The sequence below is a fragment of the Lagenorhynchus albirostris genome, chromosome 14, assembly GCF_949774975.1.
Source record: "Lagenorhynchus albirostris chromosome 14, mLagAlb1.1, whole genome shotgun sequence".
NCBI classification, from domain to species: domain Eukaryota; kingdom Metazoa; phylum Chordata; class Mammalia; order Artiodactyla; family Delphinidae; genus Lagenorhynchus; species Lagenorhynchus albirostris.
In genome coordinates this window covers 83,217,774-83,238,859 of record NC_083108.1, presented here as the reverse complement: position 1 = coordinate 83,238,859, position 21,086 = coordinate 83,217,774, and the positions used below count along the sequence as shown (strand labels likewise).

At 48.4% G+C, this 21,086-nt stretch overlaps 1 protein-coding gene across 1 annotated transcript; it reads right to left on the bottom strand.

Moving 5' to 3' along the window:
- Positions 1-2,190: 2,190 nt before the first annotated feature.
- BRI3BP (BRI3 binding protein) lies at positions 2,191-20,553 on the bottom strand. Its single transcript, XM_060121477.1, has 3 exons — positions 20,227-20,553; positions 8,321-8,423; positions 2,191-2,944 (listed from the first exon to the last, which is right to left on the bottom strand). The coding sequence occupies exons 1-3, from the start codon at positions 20,425-20,427 to the stop codon at positions 2,523-2,525; spliced, it is 726 nt and encodes a 241-aa protein (XP_059977460.1). The 5' UTR covers positions 20,428-20,553; the 3' UTR covers positions 2,191-2,522.
- Between the last annotated feature and the right edge of the window lie 533 nt (positions 20,554-21,086).

The window sequence follows — 21,086 nt, the reverse complement described above, 5'->3', positions numbered from 1 at the left end:
TTCGTCAGGATGTTTACATACCACGTTGAAGGATGTGTTACACTAATATATACTACAGCCCTGAAGATATAAAAAAGGTTTCTCTTCAAGGTATGAGATATGGTACAAAAATACATTTCTCCATGTACAAAAGAGAGAAAAAAGGAAGAGATGAGGAAGGAAGCTTACCCTACAAGCTTCCATGGAATGGAGAAAGCAAAAAAAATAAAAAACCCGAATTATTTGGGGTTAAGAACACACCCAAGCAAAAGTCAAATTTACGCATTAAAAAGCAGGCGTTATTCAGATCGAACATCCATGATTTCTATCAGAATTTCAAGGACTGTTCTACCCTGAAGTGATACCTCTAGTGAACTGATTAACTATTTAACTTTTGTTAAAAATAAAGACATCATTCCATCCCTTTGAGTGTACTGAGCTATAAAACTGGCTTCACAGCCTACACTTGGCCAATCTGGAAAACAAGGTGCATATTCTCGACAGCAATCTCCAGTTGATGCTGTGGCCTCAGTCCACCAGCACCTAGACACGTGAGCCTCCCTCGATCTACTAGAAGTTAAAATGGTTTTCCTGTCTGGATCTCAGTACAGCACAGTGCCCGTCAGGTTTCCATGTGTGAGGGTGGGTGAGAGAACAGAGTGGATGTTAGACCCGGACCCGTAATTTAAGACTTAAAAGCTTTGCGCAGAGAATGTCAATTTCCCTTCTGGCTAACAGGAGCAAATACCTAAATATGCCAGATACACAGAAGCTAAATGCACAAAAGGAAGGAAGGCAAAGATGACCTCCCTGGAGTTCTTCACACCCTGCGCTAAAATAGATTTGTCCGTAAATATCTAACTGACAAAACTGGAACGGTTCCAATGCAAAAAACACGGGGGTCAAATGCCCATGGGTAAAGATTTGCCCAAGCAAATTCTAGAGAACGTGCGTTTCAGGAAGCGAACTGAATGCAGGAGAGTTTGGGTCCCGTTATTGTGCACCTCAATAACAGAAGTTTCATAAACATCCTCAGAAAACATTTGCTTCCGTTTTCCAGGTACTTGTAACCCCAAGTAAAACGTCACAGAAAGGCGGCACAGGAGGAGTTGGCAGGCAGCTGAGTTTTCCCCCAAATGATACCTGGACCAAAAGGTCTTGGTCTTACCTGATCTGACAGGGGTGTCTGCAAACCTGCGTAGGGGGGCTCCTGTGAGGGGGCTGCCAGGGCACGACGCAGGTAGGCAGGGAAAGACAGTCACGACCCCCGGCAGCATCCTTTCCTTGCTCTCCTGTGCTTGTTGGTACCCAGAAAGGGGCATCTCCACTAGCCCCTGATCCAAGCCTTGTAAAGCCCCCTCTGTCCAGGACCCCACAGCTGTCTGCCCTGCACATACCTCTCTCTGCCCCTAGGGACCAGCTAAAAATGAGGTCACCCCAGACTCCAGGCAAAAAGCACCTAACACATGTACCGTAAAAATTTCAGGAAAAATAATTCAGATCTTCTCCAAGTCTGGCTTATTCCTGCTTCCTGTTCCTGAGAATGCGTTATAAGCAGCAACAGACTCGAAAATGTTATTAGCTGCTATTGGTTTTCCTTCTAAGGTCCTGAGTCACCCAAAACCGAGATGAAACAGATAAACAAAAAACCCCAGAGAGTGTATCTTTCCTGTATCAACCTAGCTGGCAAATGGCGAAATTAGGACATCAAATAGATTCCTGAATGAGCTTACCCAGGCGGCTCCCGGCATCAAACCCCAAAGACATTTCTTTGCCCGGTCCTTGAATTTCCCTTTACAAAATGTTGAGGTTAAGATACATCAAAGTACAGAAGGGGGAAAAAAATCTTAGGTTTTCTACAAATAGTGATTTCTTCATTTAGAAATAGGATTGAAGGGGGCTTGGCTGGGGTCACTAGGATCCAAAAGATGTTTAGTTTCATCCTTGAAACCCAATGGCCCACATTCAGAAGCGACAACATTCATGAAATCGACATCCACGAAAAACAACGTGAAATGAAGGTCACAGCTTTGGAACCTGAAAAGACTGCACACAGACCTCACCCACCAATCCCTACGCTGCAAAAACAAATGCTTGCCTTGAAACTCTTCCAAAAGGTCGAATTAGCAATTTCTTCCCCTCCATGTAAAGTTTTAAGTTATTAAAACTTAACTCCATCTGCCTGTGTTAAAAAACCTTACAAAAGGTGTATTTAAATGCTTGAAAAAATTAACTTTATGCTCTATGCACAGATAAACTTCTCTTCCTGTACAGCTAATATGGTTATATCCTTTGTTTAAAAAAGATTTTTTTCCACTAATGACACTTGGTGGGTAGTTCTACACCAACGATCTTGTCCCATTCTTCTCGGAAGATGTCCTAAGAGTTGACACGTGGCTGGAAACACCCTCGCAAAGCGCCACTCTCCTGCTCAGACATGTTTATTAAGATTGTTTGGGGTTTGGCGTTCTTTTTTTTCTTCTTCTTTTTTGTTTCCGGAGAGAGGGCGCTGGGAGGAGGGGACCCGGCCGGCTGGCTGGTTGTCACTTGCCGTTGGAGCGGTCAAGACTCTCCAGCACTCGGTTGAGACGGATGTTGAGCAGTCTGACCTGGTTCTCCAGCTGTTCCAGCTTCTCCTCCACACTGGGGCCACTGGGGCTGCTGCGCCAGTAGAAACCCATGGGCCCGGTCACGAAGTAGATGGCCACCACGAAGCACAGCGGCAGCACGGCGTTCTCGGGCTCACCCTCGTACTTGTGCAAGATGTACACGCACGACATGGAGAACAGGATGACCCGCACCACCCAGAAGAAGCGGCCGAACACCACGTGCAGGACGCTGAAGGTGAAGCCCAGGGTCAGAGACAAGAACCAGTAGGCCAGGAGGACGACGCCCACCAGCAGGAGGGCACGTGTGGGGCTGTTGGCCACTGAGCTTGGATTGAAGTACTGGGACAGGTTCGAGACTGCAGGACAGAACAGAGGGACAGCGGCCGGTTACATGGGGTCAGGGGGTTCTCTGCAAGCTGGGGGTGGGCAGCTCAGCTCACTGGCTGCGCCTCTGCTACACCCAAGGAATTAAAGTTGGCTGCCTCATTAGCCTTTATACCAAGTCCTGGGAAAAGACAAGGCAACGCGGTCATATCGTGGGTTTGAAACACCTTTCAGGTGGGGCGGAGCCTGAAAACTGGCCTTCAATTTCCTTTCTTCCTGTCTTCCATAGTAATAAATGCCCAGCATTAGGCTGGGCACACGGCTGCCTAGGATAAGGGCGTTTCCCAGCCTCCCTTGCAGCTACATAACTAAGCTTTGGTCAAGGAGAGGTAAGCAGAAATGTTTTGGGGTGGCTTCCTAGAAGTAGTGGGAATATGCCCTTTACCTCTTCTTCTTCTGCCTGCTGGAATGTGGATGTGATGGCTGGAATAGAAGCAGCTGTCTTGTGTCATGAGGGAAGGGAGGTCACATATTGGGGAGCAATAAGATGGGAGGGGCCTCGGACCCGAGGAGAATGTGCTACAAAGCCACCTACCTGCCTAACCACCTACCTGTGAACTTTCACATAAGAGAAATAAGCTTCCATCTTGTTTAAGCTGCTGTTATTTGGGGTCTCTGTTACTCACAGTCAAACCTAATTGTAACTGGTACCCACACATGAAGTTCCATCTTAAGAATGGAGTGAGGGCTTCCCTGGTGGCGCAGTGGTTGGGAGTCCGCCTGCCGATGCGGGGGACATGGGTTCGTGCCCTCATCCGGGAGGGTCCCACATGCCACGGAGCGGCTGGGCTCGTGGGCCGTGGCCGCTGGGCCTGCGCGTCTGGAGCCTGTGCTCCGCAATGGGAGAGGCCACAGCAGTGAGAGGCCCGCGTACCGCCAAAAAAAAAAAAAAAAAGCATGGAGTGAAATGGAAGACTTGCATCTTCTGTGTGCCTGACTTAAGAAAATTTTCAAATAGAAAATTTCAAAGGATAGTAAAATAAATACTCCTATCAAAACCACCTAGGTTTAACAATGGTTAACATTTTGCTCCATCTCTAGTCACATATCTTTTTTTTTTTTTTACCAAACCATTTGAAAGAGGCACACATCCTACTTCAGCATGCAGCTTTCTTTCCTAGTTTTACTGAGATATAACTGACATACAGCACTATATAAGTTCAAAGTGTACAGCATGACTTGACTTACATATATTGCGAGATGACCACAAGTTTAGTTACTATCCATCACCTCATATAGATACAAAAAAAAAAAAAAGTTTCTTCCTTTTCCTGAGAACATTTAGGATCTACTAACTCTCCTGATAACTTTCAACTATACGGTACATAACTTTCAACTATAACGGTACAACTATACTACACATCATGTTGTACATGACATCCCCAGGACTTACCTACCCTAAAACTGCAAATTTGTACCTTTTGACCATCTTCCCCCAATTCCCCTGCCTCCCACTTGCTGTCTCTGGCAACCACAAATCTGATCTCTCATTTTATGAGGTTTTGTTTTTTTTAAATTCCACATATAAGTGAGATCCTACAGTATTTGCCTTTCTCTGACTTATTTCACTTAGCTTAATGTCCTCCAGGTCCATCCATGTTGTTTCAAATGGCAGGATTTCCTTCGTTTTATGGTTGAATAATACTCCATTGTATATATACACACACCAAAAATTCGTTGTTTTTGTTTTTTTTTATTTATTTTTGGCTGCGTTGGGTCTTCGTTGCTGCCCACGGGCTTTCTCTAGTTGCGGCAAGAGGGGGCTCCTCTTCGTTGTGGTGCACGGGCTTCTCATTGCAGTGGCTTCTCTTGTGGAGCACGGGCTCTGGGCGCACGGGCTTCAGTAGTTGTGGCTCGCAGGTTCTAGAGCGCAGGCTCAGTAGTTGTGGCGCACAGGCTTAGTTGCTCCGCAGCATGTGGGATCTTCCCGGACCAGGGATCGAACCTGTGTCCCCTCAACCGGCAGACAGATTCTTAACCGCTGTGCCACCAGGGAAGCCCACACCAAAATTTCTTTATCCATTCACCTGTCAATGAACACTTAGGTTGTTCCCACATCTTGGCTATTGTAAATAGTGCTGCAATGAACATGGGTGTGTAGTTATCTCTGTGACAGGGTGTTTTTGTTTCCTTCAGATATATTCACAGGAGTGGAATTGCTGGATCATATGGTAGCTCTATTTTTAATTTTTTTTTTTTTTTTTTTGGCCACACTGCATGGCTTTTGGGATATTAGTTCCCAGACCAGGGACTGAACCCGTGTCCTTGGCAGTGAAAGCGTGAAGTCCTAACCACTGGACTGCCAGGGAATTCCCTATTTTTAGTTTTTTGAGGAACCTCCATACTGTTTTCCGTAGTGGCTGCACCAATTTACATTCCCACCAACAGTGTACAAGGGGTTCCAATTTCCCCACACCCTCACCAACATTTGTTATCTCTTATCTTTTTGATAATAGCCATGCTAATAGGCATGAGGTAATTAATATCTCATTGTGATTTTTTGTTTGTTTTTTTTTTGTTGCAGTACGCAGGCCTCTCACTACTGTGGCCTCTCCCGTTGCGGAGCACAGGCTCCAGACGCGCAGGCTCAGTGGCCATGGCTCACGGGCCCAGCCGCTCCGCGGCACGTGGGATCTTCCCAGACTGGGACACAAACCCGTGTCCGCTGCATCGGCAGGCGGACTCTCAACCACTGCGCCACCAGGGAAGCCCTCATTGTGGTTTTGATTTGCATTTCACTAATGACTAGTAATGTTGAACCACTAGTAATGTAGTATCGATACATTTTCTTGTACCTGTTGGCCGTTCATATATCTTTTTTAAAAATTAATTAATTAATTAATTTTTGGCTGCATTGTGTCTTTGTTGCTACGCCTGGGCCTTCTCTAGTTGCGGCGAGCAGGGGCTACTCTCTGTTGCGGTGTGCGGGCTTCTCATTGCGGTGGCTTCTCTTGTTGCAGAGCATGGGCTCTAGGCGTGCGGGCTTCAGTAGTTGTGGCACGCAGCCTCAGTAGTTGTGGCTCATGGGCTTAGCTGCTCCGCGGCATGTGGTATCCTCCCGGACCAGGGCTCGAACCCATGTCCCCTGCATTGGCAGGCAGATTCTTAACCACTGCACCACCAGGGAAGCCCAGGCCTCCGATTCTTATTAACGATGGGCCCCTTTGTGCCAAGGCAGAGCCAGGTCCGAGGTTGCAGCCTGGAGGAGGTGGGCAAGACCCCACTCATGGGATCTCAGAAGGGAGATGTGTAACACACGCACACGGAAAGGAGATGTTACAGCTGAGGGTGAGAACTGAGGACCAGGTTCCTCACACAGGGTAGTCAGGAGGGGCCTCTTGAAGGAGGTGTCACGTACCAGAGACCCAAGCATGGGAAAGATGGGATCAGGCAAAGGGCTGGGAGGATCACCCCCAGCAGGGAACACCTGGAGGGACTAGAAGGTACCAAAGACCCCAGCGTGTCCAAGAACAGGATGTCCTTGCTGCTTGCAGTGTCCTTGGTGTGAACCTGGTCGATTCCAAGTGCAGCAAGAAGTCGCTGGGCAGCTTTAAGGACAGTGACCTGACCTGCCTTCTTTGTTTTTTTTTTAAATCACTACTATAAAAGCAGTAATAAAAAAAATTGCTCTGGCTGATTTGCTGAGAAGGGACCCTAGTTAGGAGCTGTGCAGGGAAGAGCTCACCCAGCAGGCCTGAGGCCACTCTTTAGAAACACCTGCTGGCAAGGGGGGCCCTTGGCTGGCATCTGGGAACTAGGGTTTGTGGAGTGTGAGGCTGTGGCGCATTAAGACACGTGTATTTGGTGTCCATCCCCATTTCTGGCACAGACCCCTAAGACCCTTGGAATTCCCTAAGTGACGAGGGCAATAAAAGTATCTTGATAATTCACAGCCCCTTTCACGCACACCTGTGCTTGTTAATCAGGTGATTCTGGAAAGCCTCTCAGGATGTAGGCTGGTTGCCAGGGGAACCAACCAGATGATTAGAGGCTTGGGCCCTCTAACCTCCAGGAGGGGCTGAAGGTTGAATCCATCACCAGTAGCCAAGGAGACAAGAGAACTCAGAACTGGAAGCTCCGAGTCCCTGCCCACCAACCCTGCCCCAGGCATCTCCTTCACCTGGCTGTTCCTGAGTTATATCCTTTCATAATAAACCAGTAATCTAGTGAGTGAGTAAACTTGCCTGAGTTCCGCAAGCAGCTCTAGCAAATTAATTGAACCCACGGTGCGGAGGGGTCGTGGGAACCTCTGATCTACACTAGTCTGTCAGAAGCACGGATCTGTGACTGGTGTCTGAAGTGGGGCCGATTGTGGGACTGAGCCTGTGACCCGTGGGATCAGATGCTACCTCCAAGGAGATAGGGTTAGAATTGAGTTCAACTTGGGGGCTCCTGGTCGGCGTCCTGGAGAGCTGAGTGAATTGCATACACATTGCAGTGAGGGCTCCCTCCTCTCACCAAGAACAGGGGCTCCCTGGCTTGGAGGTTTTTACAATCAGTGCGGTTCACGCTGACACCTGCTTTCCTTCGGGGAGTCGGGAATTTGGAAGGTGCAGGCAGAGAGCGCCTACATGACCAGCTGCCAATAAACACCCTGGAGGCTGAGCCGCTATTGGGCGTCCCTGGTAGATGACACCTCATTCGGGGAATAAAGGGTATCCTGTGTGACCCCCCTGGGAGAGGGCTCTGGGGGCCTGTGCCTGGTTCCCCCAGACTTTACCCCGTGAGCCTTTTCCCTTTGCTGACTGTGCTTTGTGTCCTTCACTGTAATACACCACAGCTGTGAGTACGACCACATGCTGGGTCCCGGGAGTCCTCCTGGAGATGCACAGAACCTGGGGATGGTCTAGGGGACCCCGACACAGACTGCTGCAGGCTTCCTGGAGAGAGGCAGCAGATTGGACCAGGGCCGTGAGCTTGAATTCAAAGGGTTCCAGCAGCTGCCGTCCAATTCCTAGACCAGGGCAGCAACCCCCTGGGGGGTCACACATCGCTCCTTCAGCCCTTTTGATGATTGTGTGAGCGCCGCATTCCCTGAACTAAATCCCTTTCTGTCTAAGTAACTGGAGTAGCTGGTCACGGACTCCAACAACCTAGAGACTCCACCTCCAGTCCCCGAGGTTTGCCTGGGGGCACACAAGTTGGCACTGCCCACCTGCACCTTATCCTAAATAGCATCTGGGAATCTCAGCTATTTACACACGCAACAATGACAATAAAAAGGGTCCTCTCATATCCTCACTGCCCCCCTAGTTTTCTCTTGTGCCACCCGCCGTGGGTACCACTCCCATAATTTGACCAGCACCAGAATGAAACAGTGCCTTCAGATGAACGCCCCCCACACCTACCGTCAAGTCCAAGGACGTCCAAGAGCTCTGCCCAAACTTTCCACAGGGTTTCCACAAACATGTCTACTCCCAGCACGAACCTCTCGGTCAGCCTCGTCAGGAACTGCAGAAACGAGAGAGAGATCATTACCGACCCGGCCAAAGCTCCCTCCTGCCTAGTCCGGCCAAGCTTACACTTGGACGAGAAAACACAGCCGGCCGATGACGAAGGCCACCCCAGGACTGGCCGAGTAGCCCAGGGGACTGACGGAGCTCGGGACTAAGTGTCCAGGTGCCAAGAACCAAGCGAATCTAGACAAATCTCCCTCCTACAGGGGAAGGGATGCATCGGGGGAGCCGGGAGCTCTCTGCAGAGCTGCTCACTCCACCTCCGATTCCTCCTGGAGTCCTCCTGGAGCCCTTCTAGGTCGACTCTTTTGTCAAAGTCTCTGCCTGATTTCTCATTTTTAAACAGTGGGAGGTGCTGCAACCAACCTATTTCCCCTGGAGGCTGGGACATTGCTGCATGGGAGCAACTCTGAAGGGCGAGAACTGTGGTTCTCACACTCAAGTCCCATCAGCATCTCCCTAGCGTGTGCAAACAGTAGAGAGAGGCCACGTCCATCCCAGCTTTAAGGACCCAGGGCTACTGAAGCTCTCCGGGGATGAATATGAGGTGCAGCTTCATTTCACTGTATTTAAAAAAAATATTTATCTTTTTGTCTGTGTTGGGTCTTAGTTGCGACACGTGGGATCTTTCGCTGTGGTGCCCGGGCTTAGTTGCCCCCACGGCCTGTGGGATCGAACTGGAGTCCCCTGCATTGCAAGATGGATTCTTAACCACTGGACCACCAGGGAAGTCCCATTTTGCTGTATTTTTTAAAAATAAGTGATATTAAAAAAATAATAATAGTAAGTGATATTCTCGGACTTCCCTGGCAGTCCAACGGTTAGGGGTCTGCGCTTTCACTGCTGAGGGCCCGGGTTCAATCCCTGGTCAGGGAACTAAGATCCTGCGTGCCGTGCAGTGCGGCCAAATTTTTTAAAAAGTGATATTCTATACACATGGTATAAAGTCTCACTCCCCGCAACCCAAACCCCCTTCCAGTGGCAGCGCTGTTACCACTCGCTTGTGGATCCTCTCTTAGATGCACCGGGTGAGGAATGGCAGAAATATTTCCCCCATAAACGGCAGCATATGTGTACAGTTCTGCCGTGTTTCTCATGGAACACTCAGCCTTGATTATTCAACTTCAGGCAGGACAGAGAGGCCTCATTCTTTGCAAAGATGGCACACCTGCAGCTGCTTATCCAATCCCCTATGGATGGGCACCTAGGTTATTCCCAGCTTCCCAGGGGGACCAGAGTGTTGCAAGGCTCACGTGTAGAGGTTAAATGCCTCGAAGTGAATTGGTTACAGCATTTAAAATTGGATATCCTGGTTGGAGCCATCCTCCAGGACAGGAGGAAAGAGGAGTAGTGTTGAATCAGTGGCCGGGAGAGCAAAGGATGCCATTGACCTCTGTGCTACTGCTGTCGCTTGGCTGACAGCATGCGGGGCTGGGAGCTTAACTGTCTGGGTTCAAGTCCCAGGTCTGCCCCTTATTTGCTGGGTGGCCATGGGTAGAATACATATGTGTTACATACCAGGGCTCCACCTGACAAGTGGAGTTATTAATAGTACCCATCTCAGCTGGTTGTTGTGCGCGTTAAACGAGATTTGTGTGAAATGCTTTGACGCACCCAACAGAGGTTCAAAATGTCTACTGACATCCGATTTTTTTAAAAATTTATTATTTATTTAGGCTGCGCTGGGTCTTAGTTGAGGCATGAGGACTCTTAGTTGCGACATGCATGGAGGACCTAGTTCCCTGACCAGGGGTTGAACCCAGGCCCCCTCCAGTGGGAGAGCGGAGTCTCACCCACTGGACCACCAGGGAAGTCCCTGATCTTCTAACAGAAGCTTTGGCCCCAAGACTCTTCTGCAAGGACATCATCCTTTTAGCCTTAAATTTCCTAGCTGCAAGCACCAAAGGGATTTGTATGTTTAAAGACCACATGGATAAACCTGACATATCCACACAATGGGATATTATTCAGCCATAAAAACGAATGAAGTACTGACACATGCTTCGACAAGGATGAAACTTGAAAACCTTACACTAAGAACAAGAAGCCAGATACAAAGGACCATAAATTGTGATTCCATGAATAGGAAATGTCCACAAATACAGGAAATGTCCACAGTAGGCAAAGCCATAGAGACAGAAAGTAAATTAGCAGTGGCTGGGGTTAGGGAGAGAGGTTGGGAGCTAAAAGATTTCTCTTCGAGGTGGTGAAAATGTTCTACTGTTGACTGTGGTGATGGTTACACAACCCTGTGAATATACGGAAATGATATATGAACGATATACTTTAAATGGGTGAACTGTATGGTATGTGAATTATACCTCAATAAGCTGCTATTTGAAAACTGGAAAGGTACTAACATAACACCGTAAATCAACTGTACTCCTATCTAAAAAGAGGTTTTTTTAAACTGGAAGAGGAAAAAAAAATAATGGAAGGGTTGATGTAAAAAAAAAAAAGGAGGAAGTATGTGTGTCTGAGAGAAGAGAGGGTCACTGTCCCTCTCTTTGGCAGTGGGTGAGGGGATTTCAGAGAATGTATCATCACCTGGAGAGAAGGCACACTGGTGTTGGTTTAGTTATAATTCTTTTTTGGTTAGAGATTTACTGACATATCATTTACATACCATAAACTTCCTTCCCCATAATCTAACGTTAGAACATTTTCATCGCCCCAAAAGGAGTCTTGTCCCTGTCAGCAGTCACTCCCCATCGCCTCCCACCCCCAACCTAGGCAACCACTAATCTCCTTTCCATCTCCATGGATTTGCCTTTCCTGGACTTTCCATACCAGTGGAATCAGGCAATCCGTGACCTTTTGTGCCTGGCTCCTTGCACTCAAAATAACATTGTCAAGGTTCACCCGTGTTGCAGCATGTATTGGTACTTAATTCCTCTTTCTTGCCAAAGAGCATTCCCTTTCAGGGCTCTACCGCGTTGCTGCTCCTGTCGTAATTCTTTAAAGTACGCGTGATTTGTACACGTTTGCCAATAAGTAGCAACTTGTACATTTTGTTCAAGTGGAGGAAAGAGGAAAGAGCTCCACACCAAAAGCTACCGGGCTTTTCAAGGGCACCAGCTCTCCTAGAAAGGGTGTGAGGAAGTACTTATTTGGGGGGGAAGAGACAACAGTTGCTGCTGTTGCTGACCCTGTCTGTGCCTCCACTTTCTCAGCTGTAAAATGGAACTAAGATAAGACAGCCAGAAGAACCTGTAAAGGCCTCAGGACATGGGAGCTACTTGGGTTGCTTGTGTCAGACCCGAGGATTTGCTGGGTGGCAACCCAGCGCTCCCAGCAAGGATGGAGGTCCGGCCCTCTCTCCAAACGGAGCCATCCCCTTCCCACCTAACAAACGTCTTCAAGCAGGTGCTCAGAAACCCACAGGCCCAACCAGGGTCTGGCCTGGCTCAGAGGAAAGTCAGGCCCACCCTGGGGACCGGCCAGGGCAGGAGAGGGTGTTGCAGGGACAGACCCATTGTGGGCCTTTTGGACTGAGCGGTGGGAACCACACTTGCTCTCTGCCCCGGGGGGTAGCACCACTCACTGTGGCTTCCCCTTGGGCAATGTGACTCCTTGGCTCCCTCGTCTGTGTGAAGACACAGGAGCCCTCAGGGAGTGTTGCGGGCTGCACCGTGTTCCTCCAAATCTCAGCAAGGGTGAAATGGGATCAGTATGAGGGACCCTGATCCAACAGGACTGGTGGCCCTACAAGAAGAGATGGGGACATAGACACATACAGAGGAAAGACCACGTGAGGACACAGGGAGAAGCCGGCCATCTGCCAGCCAAGGAGAGAGGCCTCAGGAGAAACCAACCCTGCCAGCGCCTCGATCTCAGCTTTCCAGCCTCCAGAACTTCCAGATGATACATTTCTGTGTGAGCTGCCCAGGCTGTGGTCCTTCCTCACGGCAGCCCTGCCGACTAAGACGGGGGATCGGCGGAGCCCAGAGCCTGAAGCAGTTCACAGAAATCAGGTGAAAAGCTGAACCTACGGCACAGGTTGTATGTTTTCTACAACCTATAAAATATGGCCAATATCTTATAATAACTCTCAATGGAGTATAACCTGTAAGAATTGTGAATCACTATGTTGTACCCCTGAAATTTATATAATATTGTACAATTTGTATAATATCGTACATCAAGTATACCTCAATAAAAATTTTAATAATAAATAAAAAATTTAATAAAATTAAAACAAAACAAAACAAAACTTGGGAGTTCCGTGGTGGCCTAGTGGTTAGGGTTCTGCACTTTCACTGAAGAGGCCCGGGCTCAATCCCTGGTTGGGGAACTAAGGAACTAAGATCCCACATGTGCGCAGCAAGGCCAGAGAAAATAAATAAATAAAAATGAAGAGAGAGAGACTTAAAAGACAGACCAGTGAAATGCAAGTGTAGACTTTGGATATCCCAATTCAAACAAAGCAGTTACGCATAAAGACGTTTTGAGTCGATCAGGGAAATCGGAAAATGGACTTGGGTTGGTTATTAAAGAATTGTCGGGGCTTCCCTGGTGGCGCAGTGGTTAAGAATCCGCCTGCCAAAGCAGGGGACACGGGTTCGAGCCCTGATCTGGGAAGATCCCACATGCCATGGAGCAACTAAGCCCGTGTGCCACAGCTACTGAGCCTGTGCTCTAGAGCCTGCGAGACTCAACTACTGAAGTCCGCGTGCCACAACTACTGAAGCCTGCGCGCCTAGAGCCCCTGCTCCACAACAAGAGAAGCCACTGCAGTGAGAAGCCCACGCACCACAACGAAGAGTAGCCCCTGCCCGCCGCAACTAGAGAAAAACCCACGCACAGCAACGAAGACCCAATGCAGCCAATAAATAAATAAATAAATAAATAAATAACTTTTTTAAAAAATAAATTAAAAAAAAGAATTGTCATGAGCTGTGACGATGGTACTATGGCTACGATCTTTGCAAAATGTTCACCTGTTAAAGACGCAGACCGAAGTATTCAAAAGTAAACCATTATGTCTTGGATTAGCTTTAAAATACTATGCCAGGCTTCAAAAACTTTTTTGATGGGGAGAGCAATGTAACAAAAATGGCAAAACTGAGTGATCGGAACTGGGGTTCATTATACATTTCTTTCCCCGTTTGTGTCTGTTGGACAATTTTCAGGATGAAAAGTTAAAACGAGGGAGATTCAGGTGAACCAACTCAGGAGGCCTGCGGCCGTGGCCATGGCTATGGGAGAAAACACAATTACTCCAGCTCAGGGTTTCATCACCCTCCTCCTAAATCTGGAGGACGTCCCGCATCCTAAGTTCTCCTCGCCCCTATCATCCCCAGGCACGTGCAAACTGGCTCCCAGGAAATCAGGCTGTAAGGGCACATGTGTCTTCACGAACAAGGCAGAGAAGGGGCGAGTTTCTGCAGTTCAGAGGTGGCCCAAGCATCTGAGGAACACAATGAGAGATGCAGGTTACATGAACTGAAGGTGCTGGAACACACGTGCAGACCACCTGCACGAATGAATTACAAAGCGGAAAAGGCACCTCCAGGATGGAAGGCCTCAACTGAAGATCAAAGTCATGGGACAAGCCGACACCCTGTGCCTTGATGTGCTGCCCCAGCAAGGACACAAGACCCTTGCGTAGAATTCCTGCTGGAATTGTAATTCCTCAATCTAACCCTGGGGATGCAATCAGGTAAGATGCATCGTGCGAAAATTCAAAAGTCAACTGGCCTGTCCCAACCCCACGGAGATACCATGTCAGCCCCACTAAAGTGGCTACACTAAAAGAGACAGACAACTATCAACAGATGAATGGAGAAAGATGTGGTTCACGCACACACACCTCCCACACACACATACCCCGGAATACTACTTGGCCATAAAAAAGAATGAAATTTTGCCATTTGCACCAGCTTGGATGGACCTGGAGCGTACTACGCTTAGTGAAATGTCAGACAGAGAAAGACAAAAACTGGGGCTTCCCTGAAGGTCCAGTGGTTGAGATGCCACGCTTCCTGTCAAGCAGAAACAGAAACATAGATGTAGAGAACAAATGTATGGATACCAAGGGGGAAAGGGGTGGTGTGGGAGGAACGGCGATTGACACATACACACTATTGATACTATCTATAAAACAGACAACTGATGGGAACATACTGTAGAGCACAGGGAACTCTACTTAATGCATGTAGTGTCCTAAATGGAGGGGATATGTGTATATGTATAGCTGATTCATTTTGCTGTGCAGTAGAAGCTAACACAACATTGTAAAGCAACTATACTCCAATAAAAATTAATTATAAAAAAAAAAAAAAAGAGGGCTTCCCTGGCGGCGCAGTGGTTGAGAGTCCGCCTGACAATGCAGCGGACACGAGTTCGTGCCCCGGTCCGGGAAGATCCCACGTGCCGGGGAGCGGCTGGGCCCGTGAGCCATGGCCGCTGAGCCTGCACGTCCGGAGCCTGTGCTCCGCAACGGGAGAGGCCACAACAGTGAGAGGCCCACGTACCACAAAAAAAATAAATAAATAAAATAAAATGAGACTCCGTGCTTCCATTGCAGGGGGCGCAAGTTCGATCCCTGGTCCAGGAACTAAGGTCTTGCACGCCGGGTGGCTAAAAAGTTAAGGAGAAAGAAAGACAGAAGGAAAGACAAATACTGTATGATAACTGTTATATGTGGAATCTAAAAAAATACAACAGTGAATATTACAAAAAAGAAACAGATACAGAGAACACACTAGTGGCTACCAGTGGGGAGAGGGAAGGGGGAGGGGCAAGATAGGGGTAGGGGTTTAAGAGGTACAAACTACTGTGTATAAAATACATAAGTTACAAGGATATACTGTACAGCACAGGGAATACAGCCAATATTCTAAAATAACTATAAATGAAGTATAGTCCAAAAAGATATTGAATCACTATGTTGTACACCTGAAACTAATATAATATTGCAAATCAACTATATTTCAATTAAAAAATAAACTAAATAAAATGCATCCAAGGGGTGGGGGGAAGACAATATGTGTTGGCGAGGATGGGGAGAAAGGAATCCTCATACGCTGCTAGTGGGAACGTAAAATGGTACAGCTGTACAGAGGTTCCTTGAAATGTTGAGAGCTACCGTATGACCCAGCAATTCCACTCCTAGGTACATACTCCAAAATACAGAAAACATATATTCGCATAAAAACTTGCACATGGGGCTTCCCTGGTGGCGCAGTGGTTGAGAGTCCGCCTGCCAATGCAGGGGATACGGGTTCGTGCCCCGGTCCGGGAAGATCCCACATGCCGCGGAGCGGCTGGGCCCGTGAGCCATGGCCGCTGAGCCTGCGCGTCCGGAGCCTGTGCTCCGCAACGGGAGAGGCCACCACAGTGAGAGGCCCGCGTACCGGAAACAAAAAAAAAAAACCCAAAACTTGCACATGAATGTTCAAAGCAGCACTATTCATAGAATCCAAAAAGTGGGAACAACCCAAATGACCATCAACTGATAAATGGATAAATAAAAAGCCATAAGAAGGTATGAAATACTGACACAGGTTACAAAAGGGATGAACCTTCAAAACATGATGCTGAGTGAGAAAGAAGCCAGATGCAAAAGACCACACTGTATGATTCCATTTGTAGGAAACGCGCAGAACAGGCAAACCCATAAAGACAAAGAAGAAGATGGGTTGTCAGGGGCTGGGGGAGGTGGGGTGACCGCTAATGAGTGTAGGGCTTCTTTGGAGGGGGGTGAAAATGTTCTAAACTTGACTGTGGTGATGGGTGCACAGCCCTGTGACTATAATAAAAATCACTGAACTTTCAGGGAATGAATTGTATAGTATCTGAATTACAGCTCCCTAAAGCTATTTAAAAAAAAAGACATAAATGGCAATGTCGTAAAAGCCTCCCTTACCCCCAGATGGGTGGAGGGACTTTGACAGACTAAAGGGAACTAAAGAGACAAGCGTTGATTGGGTGCTGGCTTTTTTTAAAAAAGCTATAAAGGAAATGCAAATATGGGCTGTATATTACAAAATATTATTGTACTAAATTTAAGTTTTGGGGTGGAGGGGCCACAGTATTATGGTTTTGTAGGAGAAAGTGTCATGATGTCTGCAATTTACTTTCAAAAAAAGTGTGTGTATGTGTGTGCCTGTTAGTGAAAGAGAAACAGTTTGGGGGGGGGGAAATGGTGAACCCAGGTGGAGTTTCTAGTTGTTCCTTATTCAATTCTTTCAGCTTTTCAAAATAAAAACGAAATATTATTTTGATTGTGGTGATGTTTTCAAGGGTATATCCATATGGCAAAATTTACCAACGTGTGCACTTTTGTCCCACTTTAAATATGTGTAGTCTATGTCGACTACCTCTCAATAAAGCTGTTAGAATGTTGGTGGGAAAAAAAAAAAGACTGGAAAGTGTCAAAGTTACTCTGCTCAAAATATTTGCTTACAAAGCAAAAGAATGTAAGCCTCTTAAAAAAAAAAAAAAAAGACCAACAGTTCAATAATGGCAAAGGAAAACAAAAAGCAGTTCCCAGAAAAGAAGACGCCAATGGATTCTGGATAAGTGAAAAGACCAGATATCTCACAGTAAAATAATAAAACCAAAAAGTTTACTGACACTTCGTTGGAGAGGGTTTGGGAACCAGCCCTCACACGTATGATGGGAGTATAACTGGAAAGCAATTCAGTAACATCTCTCAGTACTAAAAAAGTACATGCACTGGAACTGTGCATAAAGGACATGGCAATCAAAACTAATTTATGCTGTCAGAGTCAGGAGAGGGGTTGTCTTGGGGCAGGGGGATTTCGACCATACTTTTCTAGGTCTACATGCTGGTCACATGGGCGTGTTTGGTGTGTGACAATTCATTATGTTGTATAACTTACACAGAAAAGTGCACCAATTTTATTTCAATTAAAGATTTTAAAACGCACAGATCCTGTGGCTCAGCAATGACATTTCTGACAATTTACAGATGAACTTGTCTAAGCGCGCTCCACAAAATTTATACAGGAGGACCTGGACTGCAGCCAGGATTCACGTGGCAAAAGACAGGAAACTAGTGAGACACTGGCCATCAAGAGTAGGTTGAACGACGGTGCTTCCTTACACTAAATTACAGCAGGCGAATCCTTCTTATATAAATATCTTCTACCATTTACTAAATGCTTATGAAGTGCCTGGTATTGTACAACCTGACTAATCACATTCAACCCTCCAATTTACCTCCTTTGCACAAATGAGACACACAAAGGTCAAGCAACCGGCCCAAGGTCACAGAGCTAGTGAGACGCAGAGCTGGGATTCGAACCCATGTCTGTTGGAGAGCAAGGCCCATGCTCCAAACCAGAAGAAGGTCAGGGGTTAACTTTAGACAAGTCCTAGATAGAACATGGAGTGTTTCATTAAACGCCCTCAAACTTCACAACCCACTAAGCAGGTCTGGCTCGCTGAAAACTACAGTCGCTAGCAGATCCAGTTTCTTTTAATTAAGATTAACAAAACAATCTCCCCCAAGCCTGGCCGGTCTAGGCTACACCAGGCAGGAAGTATCGGGGCAGCCTCATTCTAGATGCCACAATGATTAGGGGAATCAGGAAGGGTCATGATGCTGGGAGACCAGTGAGGGTACCAGTGTGGTCCCCAGACCCACTGTGCCTGGTTCAAATCCTGGCTCTTCCACCCAGTCGGACCTGAAGCCAGTCACTTCCCCACTCTGTGCCTCAGTTTCCCTATGTGTAAAATGGAAACATTAATAGTACCTACCTCACAGGCCTGTTCTAAGGATTAAGTGAGTTACTCTACCTATAAAAGGACTTAGAACATTGGACCACCTATTTGCTAGAAGGGATGCTGCCCAGTTCATGAATTGCTGAATAAAACCAATTAGCTCGTTTTTAAAAAGGCGCATTTGGGGACTTCCCTGGCAGTCCAGTGGTTAAGACTCTGCGCTTCCACTGCAGGGGGCTCAGGTACAATCCCTGGTCAGGGAACTAAGATCCTGCATGCCTCTTGGCCAAAAAAAAAAGGAAAAAAGGTGCATCCTAAACAAATAAATTAGTATTATTGTCATCTCTACTGAAGGCACAAAACTTCATTTACCACAAAACTTCAGTTCTGACCTCGAGATTCTCAGATTCTTTGCCAGAATACAGCTGTCTTATTGGCACCAACCCATATTAAACTCTTAAGTATCTATTTTGTATTTCACGTCTGCGGACCTTATATTCTCAGATAGGACCGTCGGCCAAGACATGGGTTACTTGTGCTTACCCTCCTCAAAAAAAGTCACACTTCTTTTTGCTGTAAAAGGAATGATTTCTGCCTTCAAACGGCTCAGGCACATGGCAGGAGGGAAGTGCAGATTCACCCTTCACACTCAGGCAGACCGGATGGCCACCTTTCTGCACTCAGGTGTTTTTGTTTTCTCCCTCCGTGGCCACCTACAAAGAGATCCCGCCAGAAGCCACAACTTCTACGGAGGCTCAGAGCACCCATAGGAGATGGTAGTCAGAAGTTAGTTTTCCCAACAAATTAACTTGTATTTCACCTCATGCAATGTGAATATCCAGCCAATCTGATTTGGGCTTTAATGTTCTTTTCTTTCCCCTCCACCTCAAGCACCAGAAAACTTTTTTTAAACCCTGAAAGCCCTTTCAGCGGGGCTTCACAATGTTGATTTGCTCCTTGGCCAGGATATTAACTAACAACAGTAGCTCACACTGATTCTGCCATTACTCTGGGCCAAGAAGGTACCAACGATTCATAACTACAAACTCATAACCAAGAGGATATTATCATTAGCCCCATTTAAGGAATAAAGAAACGGAGGCTCAAAAAAGTGAAGCCACTTGCCCAAAGCTATCCAGTAAAAGCTGGAACTTAAACCCAAACTTCTCTCCGCTCCAAAACCCCAGGACTAGTGCAGAACAAAGGAACTGGTGCAGAGCAGTAAGGGCTGCACTCAAGGAACCGCCTGACCACAGGTAACTGTCCCCCTGTTCACTTCCCCTTTCTCGGGGGACTTTTACCCCGAATGGCTACCGAGGGCAAAGAAGGGAGAAAGAACTCCCTGCGCTTCTCCGGAGCGCTCAACACCATCCCCAGGGGTCTGAGGCTCCTCAACAGCTCCAAAGTAAACAAAACGTTCCAAGTGAAAGGCCCAGCACACAGTAGGTGCTTAAAAGGGTTGTTACGGTGCCAGGTTGCCAAACCAACAGAGCAGACTGCATTACTCCCATCCTTAAAAAATAATTTAAAAAGTAAAAAGCCTAAATATCTTCAAAGCAGAAGAAGGAGGGCCTCAGGTGCTCAGGGGAAACGGGTCGGGTGCAAGGCTACGGGAAATTCGGGGTTGCTGGGGAGAGCGCAGCAGCGTGGGGACAGGGCGCGGGCGCTGGCTGGCAGGGCGCCCCCCCGCCCCTCCCCCCCGCACCGGGCAGCCGCCACGATGCCTGGCTCACAGTAGGCGCTCATTCAAACGTGTTGAATGAATGAATGAGAGGCGCGGCCGGCGTCAGCGCCGCCCAGAGGAGGCCCGGGCCGCGCACCCCCGGGGGCAAGGTCCAAGGAGAAGTACCGCGTGGCACAGAGGGCGCACCGAGGCCCTGCGCCGGAACCGGCCCCCAGACCCGACGCTGGCTGGGCAGGGCCTGAGCGGCAGGCGGAAGGCTCCGAGGCTCAGACCGGGCTCCCCCGCCCCAGACCCGGGCCCCCCTCTTCCCGCGCCCCGGCCGGCCTGCAGCCCCGGAGGCCGCGCACGGCCCAGGCGGGCCCCGGGTGCGCGGCGGCTGCGGCAAGGTGACCGCGGGCGCGGGCGCGGGCGCGGCGCCCACCTTCTGAGCGGCGCGCACGTTGTCCTCGCCGAACAGGCTGCTGACGCTCTGCGAGAAGGTGTTGACCGTGCGGCGGTAGCTGTTCTTCTCGGTGCCGCCGCGGCCCCGTGCCCCTTGCACGCCCGGGGCCAGCAGCCCGAACAGCAGCAGCAGCAGGAACCCAGCCTGGGCCCGGGGTCCGCCCGAAGAGCGCGCGCCCATCCTGGGGCCGGTGGGATGCGGGGTCCGGGAGAAGGGTGAGAGCCGCACAGTGGGACGCCGCGGCTCCAGCGGGGACCGCGTTGGCGCGCTCGGTGGCCAAGCACCGCACCTCTGCCGGCGCTGCCGCCGCCGCCGCCGCCGCGCCACCTGCCCCGCCCCGCGCGCACAGGCTCGAAGGCCCCGCCCACGCCGCGCCCCGCCCCCGGACGCGGGACCCGCCGGCGACCTGGCCGGAGCGCCGGAGGAGGCTGTGAGGTTGATGATCTCCACGCCCCCACCGCCCGGAAGTCTTCCCTGACTTGGCGGGGCTTTAACCTTTTCTTTTTTAAAAAATAATTTTTATTTTTAACTTTTCTATAAAAAGCAACCCAAGCTTGTAAAAGTGGAAACAGCCCCAACAAGGACGAGTGCAATTGATTGGAAAATATGAACTGTAAACATTTTGTATATCAATGAATTTATAATGACACCCCAAAATTGGCCACCGTTGCCAATGGCATGGGCACGAGCTTATTCATTCATTCTGAAATGTTTAAAAGAAAAGCATTAAGCATCCCTCCTGCCCTTCTTCAAAGAACTCTATTTCAGAGTCACAAAATAGTCGAGGACCGAAAGTTCTTTTTAGGAAAGTCCCGCTAGTAAATGAGGAGGGAGTGAAA

Coding starts and splice junctions, on each gene's coding strand:
- BRI3BP (XM_060121477.1), bottom strand. CDS start 20,427: ATGGGCGCGCGCTCTTCGGGCGGACCCCGGGCCCAGGCTGGGTTCCTG. Junction 8,424..20,226: donor ACGTGCGCGCCGCTCAGAAG/GTGGGCGCCGCG, acceptor TCGTTTCTGCAG/TTCCTGACGAGGCTGACCGA. Junction 2,945..8,320: donor GGACGTCCTTGGACTTGACG/GTAGGTGTGGGG, acceptor TCTGTCCTGCAG/TCTCGAACCTGTCCCAGTAC.